General features: G+C 47.1%; 1 protein-coding gene across 1 annotated transcript in view; it reads left to right on the forward strand.

Moving 5' to 3' along the window:
• Window positions 1-9,870, forward strand: part of ARHGAP31 (Rho GTPase activating protein 31) — a 59,464-nt gene extending 49,594 nt beyond the window's left edge. Inside the window, exons 10-12 of the mRNA XM_057380832.1 lie at window positions 365-982; window positions 1,302-1,612; window positions 2,502-9,870. Coding sequence (XP_057236815.1) covers window positions 365-982; window positions 1,302-1,612; window positions 2,502-4,958 — 3,386 coding nt within the window. The 3' untranslated portion in view covers window positions 4,959-9,870. The remainder of the gene's footprint in view (window positions 1-364; window positions 983-1,301; window positions 1,613-2,501) is intronic.
• Window positions 9,871-11,822: the final 1,952 nt, after the last annotated feature.

Genomic DNA, 11,822 nt, shown 5'->3' on the forward strand with positions numbered 1-11,822 from the left:
TTCTTGGTTATTCTGGGCACAAAAATCCCATTTGTAGATGAAAAARGCTTGCAAAAAGCCAACAAAGCCTGGCGTGTGCATTGTGGGCAGTGTGTGATAGCCTAGAGAAGGATGTCTAATAAAAGTCTGATCTGATTTCCACTGGAGGGCATTCAATCCAGTGCTGCCTGCCCATTTTGAAGGAARCCCTAGGGCTAGAGCACAGAAGCTCTTCAGTACCTATTGTCTCCATCTGTCTGGGGAAATGTGGGTGTTCACCAGGGCAAGGCTCATCCCTGGAGGGATTGAGGAGGGCTCCTCACAGAGGGAGTTTGTTTGCTGGTGCTTTGTTTCCCACTGACTTGCCCTCTGTTGCCGTCTCCAGGGGAGGATGACAAAAGCAGGTTCAAGCGGTCAGTGACTACWGGAGGATTCTTTGTTCCCACCAAGAGGACAGGAGGCACAGGCAGCTCGTATGACCTCAGCAAGGAGAATGAGTGGGAGCGGGAAGGATCTGCCATGGGGGCCAAAGGAAGTTCAGAGCTGAGTGGGGAGAAAGGCCCTCCCTGGACACCGCAGGTGAAGTCACCCCCTGAGCAGCTGAAGGTTTTCCGGGTGGCAGAGGATGCCGAAAATGAGCAGATTTCAGCCAAAGGAGTGCTCATGTTCTACACATCTGAAACAGCCACCAAGTCAGGCTTCCCAAGCAGCCTCTTTCCCTTGGAGGCCTCTCCTCGTCACCAGAGGAAAGCCCTGAACATCTCGGAGCCGTTTGCTGTCTCTGTCCCACTGAGGGTATCGGCAGTGATCAGCACCAACAGCACGCCCTGCCGTGTGCCCTCCAAGGAAAAACATTCCCTTTCCAGTCTAGAGGAGCTGTCTTCCCTGGTGGAGAGCACCAGCCCCTCTGCTCCAGAACCAGGGACCCACACAAGGACAGAGCAGGCAGCAGAGCACAAGGAGAAGCAGCCAGGGCCAGCTGTGCCTGTGGCAGCATCCAGAGGTAAATGGATAAGGAGGGGGATATGGATGCTCGATTGGTGCCCTGCACATTGGTGGTGTGGAGGTTTCTCCAGCCTGACCTTGTGGCAGGAAAGMGACCGAGCTGTAGCAGGGCAGATGTTGACTCTGATAGCAGGTCAGAGTGGTGCTTGTTGCAGTAGGGGGCCTGGGGAGGTGGGTGACCTCCCAGAAATGTCCAGTTGTGCCTGGAGGGAGCTCTTTAGCTTTGCTAATTGGTATTGGCTCTTATCAGTGTCGCTTTGTCCCAGGGTGCAAGTTTTCAGTGTCAAGTAATCACTTTGTTTGTGTTTCTGACCCAGGCACTCACCCTGAGGAGCTGGTGGCAGCCAAGAAACCCGAGTCCTTGGAAACTCCGCAGCCAGCAGCAGAAAATCAAGAGATTTGTGGGCAAAACAGCTGCAGAAGCAGCACCAGCAGCCCCCAGCAGTCCTCAGAGCACAGTCCCACCTTGGAACAAACACCAGCCTTGGAGCTCCATAAGGGGCCACTCCCGGCAGGCAAAGCAGAGCAAGGACTGCTCAAGATGAAGGATGTCTCCTCTGAAGGCAGCTGTGACCAGCAGGAGGTTGAGATGGCTAAAATGGAAGACAGATCACACCTGAGAGATGTGGTAAGGAAGAAAGGATGAGAACGTCGTGGTAGTGACTGGGAGGTTGTTTAAAATTTCATTGTGTTTCTGTAGTTGTGAAAACTCAGTCTTTAACTTAGGCAAAGCAGCATAAAGAATTGGCTGTGAACTGATGTATTTCACTTCCATGAAATCACTGTTTGGTGACTTACCTTTATGTAATTACCTACTGTCCCCTTTTGGTCATCTTTTCCATTGACTGTCTAATTTCAGTCTGTACCATCTGTCTGCTCTGAGACTCTCCAGATGTGAGACTGTCCGGATGTCTGAGCATTTTGACCCATGGTCTCTGAATTCCCCTTCTATTTTTGCTGTCCCATTTGTCCTGGACAGCTTGAACAGTCCTTTTTACTCCCATTCTCTACATGTAATTTTTTTTTTTTTTAATTCTTACTATTTTTTGTGTCCTCTGTATCTCTAGCARAGTCTTTTCACCAAGTTTCTTACAGCAATACTCATCTCTGGACAGCTATTTAAAGATCTGTTGGCATAGGTCCTTGAATAGATTATTCATTCCMGTTTGTGTGCTGTTTGGGAATGCATATTCTCTGGCAAGGCCAAGTGGGCCTGAATGGGAATTGCTGAGAAATGGGCTGGAACATTCCAGCTACTCATTCAGCTCACTGTTTCAGTGTATCTGTCCAGGCTTCCTTTTGGCTGCCCCTCAGACCTTCTCCTCCATAAACCCACTTGTTTATAGATGTATTTTCTGCCTTGACCTGGTAGCAGTCTGCATGTCTGTGTTTCTGTACCCGTGAGTGTGCTTGTCCAGGAGCCTGGCTCTCCTAGGAGGGCTGTTTGGGGAAAATGGAGAGGTATTTACTGCTAAGTTGAGGGCTCCCAGGTTATGGCATTTCTTCTGTTTTTTCAGACTGAGGAGGACTCGGCAAATGCCCTTCTAGAGCCACTGTGGCCGGAGATCCAGCAGGAACTGAAAATTATTGAACCTGAAGAGGAGCTCTTGCTCTTGCCAGCAGCTGTCCCCAAGACAAGCCMAATTTCTGAATCCTCTTCTTCAGCACAAACAGAGAGCCTTTCCTCAGGCCCAGGGCCAAGTCCAACACTCCCTGAGCAGAAATCTGYGAGCGGAGCATCACAGCTGACTCAGGTGCCTTTACTGGGTGCCAGTGGCATGGAGCAACAAGACAGCCTTTCCAGCTGCCAGTCTGATGCAGATGTGCAGCAGAGCAGTGCTTCAGCCCTGCCCAAACTGGGCACTGTTCCAGCAGGCACAGCCACTCCAAAGAACCACCCCCCACTAGTGGACAGCAGGAGTGAATGTCTCGCTCCTACCATGGACTGGAAGATTCATGGTCAGTCAGAATTTAGTGAGATTGCTCCAAGTGATGGGTTTTCTTGTTCCAAAGGAGCATGTCCAGAATCAGGGAAAGAAAAGGATAACACTTGCCAGGTGCAGAGGGAAAAGGATGRTCTTAGCAGAGTCCAGACTCAGAGGGAGAAGCATGAGATAATGACTGCTGATGAAAGGGACCCATTCTCCTCCAAGGCACTGAGTGGAGCTGGAATCCAGGAGGTGAAGGAAGGCAGTGCTGTTAGCAGAGCGCAGGATRCCGGTGACCAGGATGATGAGGACGYCTGGACAGATAACGTGCAGAGCTTAGAACTTGTGGAGCCRTGGGAGGATCACCAGTGGGTAACGAGCCCTCTCCACTCCCCCACCTTTAAGGACATTCAGGAGAAGATGAAACAGGAGTTGCAGCCACAGAGCCAGAGAGCAGAGACAGGCCTTTCTCTCAGACCACGGTTCAGCCGCAGCCTGTCCCTGGACAGCAAAGACACAGTGCTGAGTCTGTGGACTGCCCCATTCCCTTTCATAGATGCCACTGACCAGCAGCAACCATGCAGTGACATTCTGCATTCAGTGACTTGTGAGCTGTCCAAAACACAACCCRTGTCCCCCTCTAGTTTGGACAAAGCTATGCGAGATGAGAATGGCCCAAGTGCTCCAGAGGAACCTTCAAAACCTGAGTACACCCTTACCAGGGAGAAAGCACTGAGTGAGAAAGCAGAACCTTCCAGAGTCCTTCTTTCAGAGGCAGAGGGGAAGAACATGCACGTGAGCAAAGAAAACCCTTGGAGCCCAAAGCTTGAGCTGTCTTTGCCATACCAAAACATCCCAGGCAGTTCCTCACAGACAAAGAACACAAAAGAGGAATTATCCATCTCTCAGGACACTGCCCTGGGAGGAGACACTGTCACCAAAGCCTTGTGCTGTGCTGCTGAGTCACAACTGAGTAACAAAGGTGAAGAAACACCTCGCAAAGCAAAGACCAGGCCTTCRTCCCTCAACTTGGATTCACTCCTCCCAGCCCCAGACTTCTTCACCTTTGAGAGCCTGTCCATGCCATCTGCCCCTGGCAGCCTCCTGTATGGGCAGAAAGAAGTWAAAAGCAGCGATTCTGTCCCATCCCTGCCCACACACTGCCCTGCTGCCAGTAGAGGTGTTCCCTGGGGGTCTCGTTTCAACACCCCCATGGATCTGGACCTGGATTATCTGGCTGTGGCCCACGCCACCACCGGCCGSCGTAACTCTGCCCCTGTCAGCGTGTCAGCAGTCAGGACCTCCTTCATGATTAAAATGTGCCAGGCCAGAGCCGTGCCSGTGATACCGCCCAAGATTCAGTACACCCAGATCCCTCAGCCCCTGCAGGCTCAGAACGCCGCTCCGGCTGCTGAGAAGAAGGAAGCCGAAGCCAAGCAGGCTGTCAGGCAAGCTCCACGTGTGGCATGGAGTCACCTGGAAGCCCCCAAGAGCCCGCTGACAGAGAAGAAAGCCAAAGCAGAGAAAGAAAACAGCGACCCGGCTCAAAAGGCCTCAGCCTGTCCTTGGCATGGCAGCCTCRGCTCTCCGCTGGAGCCTCAGCCCGGCCATCACCCTGCTCTGGATGCCCCTGTCCTGCGCCGAAAACGCACCTCAGGCGGGGAGACAGCTGGAGATAACCCACAATCTTCAAAGATAGAGAGGCCCTCAGGGTTCTCCAAACCCTCCTACAGATCCAGGCCCGGCAGGCCCCAGAGTCTGATTCTCTTCAGTCCCCCTTTCCCCATCATGGACCACCCCGCCTCCTCAGCWGACTCCAGGGTGTTGTTGTCCCCCATCAGGAGCCCCACTCTCACCACCTCTCTGAGCCCCATTTGCGGCGATCTGTCCGACACGGCGCGGACAACGCCCGAGGGGGTGACGCTGAGGAACAAAATGACCATCCCCAAGAACGGCCAGAGACTGGAGACCTCCACCAGCTGCTTCTACCAGCCCCAGAGGCGCTCTGTGATTCTGGATGGACGGAGTGTCAGGCAGATTGAGTAGCAGCTGCTTCTCCTGTTCCTTTTCTGGGATGGTTGTAATGGGAGTGTCTGAGACCAGCTCTGTTGACGTTTTGCTGTTGTTATAACTAATCTGTGCAAGATGGACCTGAATCCTTTATGGTTCCCTGCAAAGCTTTTTGCTGTGGAAGGTCATAGTCTCTATGCTTTTCCTTCCCCTTGTCTCCCCTGCCTAATCCCTCATGGTCTGTATTTTTTATGGTAAGCCAGTCCCAGGGAACCTGCATTTCTCACACCTRTTTTCCAACAAGCCCTGTGAAAGTCTCATCCTCCCTCTGGAAAAAAAAAAAAAGGAAAAGTAAATCTCCGTATAATTAGAAAATGGGGCTGAGAGGAAACACTGTTAAAACACTCCAGCCCAGGGTGSAGGGGCACAACATCTGCTGAGGAGGTAAGTCCAGATGTTTGGGAACTCCTACCATTGTTACCCAGACACCAGTGAAGGACTTTCTGATTTAATCAGTGTAAATAAACAGTGCAGGAGGCTGGGGATAGCTGAAGAGGAAGAGGAAGGTGAAGCTGGCATGAGCAAATCACGCAGGGTGYGAGACACAAGGATGTTCCAGTGATAAACACGCAACCTGAAGATGCTGCCTCCAGCTCTCTCCTTGCATCATAGATGTGCTCTTTCCAGCATGAGCAAGGGCTGGAATGGAAGCAGCTGGGCAGGAAATGTGTAGTTGTTCTTTCAGCCTTCCAAGCCTTGCTCGTGAGTTTTGTGTGCTCAGYCACAGCTTCCTCGGGCACACAAGATCCGTGTGGCTGAGGCAGGAGTGTGCAGCTGGCTGCCCAGTGGTGGAGACCCCTCAGGCTGACAGCAATGAAAGCCAAAGCAAGGTCATTACAAAGGCCAGTATCAACTATTTTCATCACTGCCTAAAGCCARATGACACCTCTGCAGCTGTCTCCAGCTGGGCTCCTCACCGCCAACAGCAGGCAGAAGCCAGAGGATCTTCTTATCTCCCTGTCCTTGGGCTTTTGACCTCTTGCACCCTGACTGTTTGACCCTTGGCCTTTCATTGCCACTGTGTGGCGTGTCCCCAGGTGCTTCTTCTCCATTTGAACTCCCTTCCCTATGATTTTACAGTGTTTCTTTGGGAGTGTGGCTGGTTGCCACCTCCCTGCACCTCGGTGCTTTCGGATTGATTGTGAGTACAGTAAAGAGGATGATTTGCGGGACTGCAGAACAGATCATGAACAAGTCCTGAGAGGGGGATTTGAAGTGAATTAAACTCTCTCCTGAAGGGAATGTTAATGTTAGAGGCAGATACATGTTCAGATATGCAACAGCTGCCATGGGAATAGAATTAAAGCTTCCTTTATAAAGCCTCCAACTCTGCATTCAGCACAGGTTTGTCTATTGCCTGATCTATGACTGTGGGTGATAGCAAAGTCAGGCACAGCTTGTGCTGTCTCTGCAGTTTATGTGTCACTGGTGGCTGTGGAGGTGACAGGAACACAGGTGTTGCTGCCAGCACTGAGATTGTCCCTCTAATGGACTTGCAGGGGCCATCATTCCTGGAGATGTCTGAGTCCCAGGCCCTCGGATGATTATCATGGGCTGTAGTTTAGGCACTAAACTGTTCGGAAGTGTGATAGCCACAGTGAATGTCAGCCAGAACTTTCCAAAAGATGTGTGTTTTGGGCTTTGTTTTCTGAAGTACTGGAAATTTCCAGTGGTTAGTAAACTCAACCCATGAGCTCGTAGTCTGTACTGACTGTGTCACTTTACTAGTGCCATTGTGGCTGGGGGTCCCTGAACCCCCCCCATACAGTGCTGTCTCTGAACTCTTTGATTGCCAAGGGARAGACGTTCTGGAGTATTTTTGAGAAGTTCTGGGCCCACAAATRCAAGGAATATATCTTCAGCAGGATTTTCTCCTTCCATGTCCAAAGGGAATGTGAAGAAACAAGAGGGCTTTTCACCAGTTGCAGTCTTTGATCCTCCCCGCTGCACCTTTTATTTGTGTATAGCACCACATGGGAACAGAGCAGAGAACTAAGTACACACTGTCAGTTTTCTTGAGGGAGGTTATTAAACCAGATGAGAGCCTGGAGTTCTTATTTGGGTCCATCTTCTCTCTCATACAGCAGCCTATGCTTTACCTGGTCAAGCTGTGGACAGCAGGCCCAGAATATGCAGCTTCATGATGATTGTATTATTCTACTCTCAGACCATAATATGCCTATGCAGCCTCTTATTAAAAACAGGGATTTTCCAGTCCTTCATGCTCCTCACAGTTATTGCAGTTCCACACTGCATTTACATGGCATTGMCTCATGAGAAAGCTTTTAATCACCATGGCTGGTTTAACGACAAAGGAAGGTGTGATAAGAGGTATTGTGGTAAGGCTTTAGGGGAAGTAAAAGTTATGGAAATGATGCCCAGGTTTTTTTTTTGGCATCAGCAAAATAGTTTACCATGGACAAGGACTTATATTCTCACAGTTCCTAGAAGTTTTGACTGCCAGGGCACCTGTAAGGGAGCTAGAGAAGCTTACAAAGTAATGTATCAAAAGAAAAAGAAAATTTCATGAAACTTTGGCGTGTTAAAACCATTTTTCCCCCCTCCTTATTCTCATAGAAGCTGATCCATGAACAAGAAATGAGGTGTGGCAATTTGTATATAATACACTGTYTTGACTCTTAACAGCATTCCAGTAAGTAAGAGTGCTTTTGGCATAAGTGGTGAAAGTCCCGCGAGAGAAAATTATTAGAAGACTTTACTTAATATTAAAGATCAGCCTCAACTAAAATCTGTATCCAGACTATACTTTTTAAGGTTGTTTCAGAATTTGAACTCAGATCTGGGTCCTAGATTTTAATTAATCTGAGATACTGCAACGATATCTCTATTTTGTAGCTTAATCCCATTTTTTTAATCTACAATTTCATCTTCAGCCTTCAGCTGATGTATCAAGAGCACTTAAAACAAAGCCCCGGATCCTGCAGAGATGAAAGCACGTTTTTAGTTGCAAGGTGCCCTGTTGCACAGGTTCATCATTCCCAGCTCCAGACTCAGCCTTCTGCAGAGTCTGTAAAGTTTGATGAAGGATCTGGTACTGGTAACTGCAGTCAGTTTGAAGGACCAGAGCATGGGATTTGGACAGGACCAGAAGACAAATGCCATCTCCCATTGAATGGTGCTGACTTGGTGGCAGGACCTTCCTGAGCTATCCCTGATGYTGGTTTCAGGGTCAGACCTGATCTCCTTAAGAAAGGATTTTCTTCTTTGTTGTGGCCTTTTCTCCTTGGTTTTGGGTTTGGTTTTTTTATTGGTTTTGTTTGTTTATTTGTTTGGGGGTTTTGTTTCTGTTTTTCCTTTTTTTATCTGTGAAGCATTATGAAGAGGGATAAATCCGGTTTATGGGAGATGAGTCTGGCCCAGGAAAGCCAAGCTGGTTTTTCTTGGTATTATTGAAAGGACCTTCCTAAATAGGCTGGCTCATCATCTGCAGCTCCACAAGGATCACTTCAGGGACCCTGCAGTACATTTCAGTTCTCCTGAGACTGTGAAAAGTAAAGGCTATTCCCCAGTTTGCAGATGGCCCCAGTATCAGACATGACAAAATATCACCAGCACATGTTGCTTGTGGACTTTGTGGTGGAAGACAAGTGAGTAAATTTCACTTATTCTTCCCATGTGGTCCAAGGTTGGTGCAGCTTCTCTTAAACGTAGCTCAGAGTGAAATGGCTGAGCTGGCAAAGGTGAGAATCCCTGATGGAAAGGAGGGATGTGGATAATGTTAGCTTGTGTGGGAGCTGCCTTGCTGGCAGGAGAGAAAACAGAAATGAGGATTATATTTCACCTTATAAACCCCAGTCCTCTGGCTGTCCAACTCATGCTATCGCTGTAGAAAGACTGTAGTACCAGTTTTTTCACCTTTAGAGCTTCAGAGGAACTTAAATCTGTATTAGAGAGCATCCATGAAGCCTGCAACGTTTTCCCTCATCCAGAGTCCAAATGGTGCAATCAAAATATTTTTTTTTCTTTCTTTATGGATTCTGAAATGCCTGCAATGGTGAATATCTTTTAAATTTATATATATATATATATATATATATATATGTAAAAGATCATTCTATATAAATGTATGAAAAAGGAAATGTAATTAAAATGAAGGAATTACCTAAATAGTATTGTACACATCTGTGAAACTTGGGCTGATGCATGGAACTGTTTTCTGCTGCTACGTTTGCAGCACTGAGAGTGTGAGATCAAATGGCTTTTTGCCCACAGAGTAGCTAATTAGTTCTGGTAATCAGTGGTGGGCAGAAGGCYTGAATCTGCCTTGCTGAGAAGGATCTTGTCCAGGGAAAGGAGGGACAAGATCTGGGGAGACCAGAGTTCAAGGGCTGATTTAGCTTTCCATCACAAGCTTCTCCCCAGTCCTTGAAAATGCAATCTACTGAAGCACATACTACCTTTCAGGCATGCCCAGGTTTTGCAGTTGTCCCTTTTGCTTCTCTCCATCTCTAGAAAAAAAAAAAAGAATAAAAATYTCTAGGGGTGGGGGAGAAGCCRCAGCTGATCTCTGTTTTGTTTAACCTTTGCTTGCCTCTGATTGATGCAAAGGCTTGGTGATAACTAATTCTGCTCCAAGAAAGGAATGGAAAACTTCCCACTGAGTTCAACTGGAGATGGAATAGGACTTTGACAGCCTCAGAAAGGAAGGATGGCAGAAGGCAACAGCTTTCTGAGGGCTCCATGCAGCAGTCCAGACCTTGGATCTTGTGCTTGCARGCACTGGTCCCCTTTGAAATATTATTTGCTGCCAGGTCAAGAGAAGGGCTGGAAGTTGGACACTTTGAAGAGGACTTCTCCATCCCACTGGCCCTGGTTTGTGATTATTTTTCCTGCTAGCTCTGATGAATTGCAGTTTTGTTAAGCTTTTTTTTTTNAAAAAAAAAAAAAAAAAGGAAAGAAAAACAACAGTCACAAAAGAAAGATGTTTTGCCAGGTCTCAGCCATGAGATTAAACTGGAGTTTTTATAAAAACAGATCTGTGCCCTAGTGATGTTTTGGAACATTTTATTTTTTCTGGATTTGGTTTATGAATGCAGTGCAAATGCCTYTGTCATCCTCTGACATGGAGTTTGAGCCCCTGTTTTGTTTTGTGAGTGGCCAGGGCACTGATCTGTGTTTGTGTGGGCTTTGATGGTGGGGATTGAAGGTTAGGRCCTGACCACACACTTTTCTGATTGGCAGTTATGAGAACTGCAGTAGCTTTGCAGCTCTGAAAATGAAGTAAGAGCTTGGAAACTTCTGTAGAATTACTGTTATCTGAAATGCTTTMAAATTTTCAAGGGTAAAATAATTTTTTTTCTTACCATTTCTAGTTCTACCAGGCTGGAATTTCAGTGATGTRCAACCATGTCCTCCCATTTAACACATCTGCAGAATTCTGGTTTGCCTGTGATAATGCAGAGCAACTCAGAGCAGAGATGGAAAAACTTTGTGATCTCAGTGCTTGTACAGCAGAAGCCAAACTGGAACAGAATTTACTAGGAAAGCCTCTGGTGCATCATGTATGCATTTCTGTTGATTAGTAAAGACAAGCAAGGACTTAAATTATGAATTTAGTTCCTTGGCTCTCATTGAGCCAATCTCTGAGCTGTAGCATGGAAGCACATGTTGTTCTTATGAGTCCCTTATTCCACCCTGGGAACAAAGAAAAGGAAAAAAAAAAGGGGTGTTCTTGTTCTTGTAGCCTCAATGGACATATCTGCAGTGCAGCTTGCTCACTGTTCTCCCTAAAAGGCAGATGAATCATCAGGTTAAATGAAATATTTTTTTTTTCCTACTCAGCAGCTGAACTCAGGGCTTGACTCCCTTTCCTACCTCCTTCATGACTTCAGTTTCCCTTTAGGAAAATGCCTGGGTTGTGCTTCCTGCTTGCCATGGCAACTGGCACACAAATTGAGAGAGAAAACCATGTTTGTTGAACTCTGGAATTGTTGTTAGCCAGAGCCAATTATTAGTGCTGTGCAAAAWCCAGCATTTTCCTATTCTTTGTGCCACAGAATCTCGCAATGACTTGGCCATAAGGTAAGGGGAGAATGTCAGATTGCCCCCAACATTCCCATGGTGAAAGGGAGGTGCAGGGAAGGGAGACTGGCACGAGACACCATCAACAACAAAAAGAACAGAATCCTAGCAGCTGAGATAAAGAAAGGCAGGGAGATTTCTGAGTTCATTTTCCATCTGAGCAGGATAAACTTTTCTAAGGACATGCYTCACCACAAAGGTAAAGGATGAACAATTTCAGAGTTAAGGATTAGAAATGAATGGGATTTGCAAAGCTCAGACCTGCCCAAGTCCTGATGCCCTGAGGAGTTAGACACAGTGTGAGTGTTAAARCTCAAATGTTTGCCTCATTCCATAATTAAACAGGTGAGGTATTTTCTGATGTCTTATTAACAAACTGCAGTGTGAGATGAGCTACATCGTGCAAACCTAGACAACTCTTAGGAATTATCTTTGCAATTTGGGTTCAGATCCAACTTAAAATGGGACCTGTTTTCCAAAGCACATCTGGTGCAGAGAGTACATATCTCTATCATTTAAATCCCTTATCTGAAAAGACCAGGAAATATTTGAATTCAGTGAGAGGAAATCACTTCAAAAAAATCTTTGTAGCTGCTTAAGAAAGAACCACAAGGCACACAAACATGGGAACAACCAGAGCTGGARAAAGGAGAATWACACACATGACGATTATTAAACAGAGGAAGTTGCCAGATAAGTAAAACCCAAAAAGGAAAAAAAAMCCCAACACCCAGCCATAAGATTGAGTTATTCACTCTGAAGAATATCAGGTAACATTTTCTTTCCCTCTTCCTTCAT

Source organism: Malurus melanocephalus, unplaced genomic scaffold (genome assembly GCF_030028575.1).
Source record: "Malurus melanocephalus ecotype Western Australia unplaced genomic scaffold, MMel_1.1 scaffold_472, whole genome shotgun sequence".
Taxonomy (NCBI): domain Eukaryota; kingdom Metazoa; phylum Chordata; class Aves; order Passeriformes; family Maluridae; genus Malurus; species Malurus melanocephalus.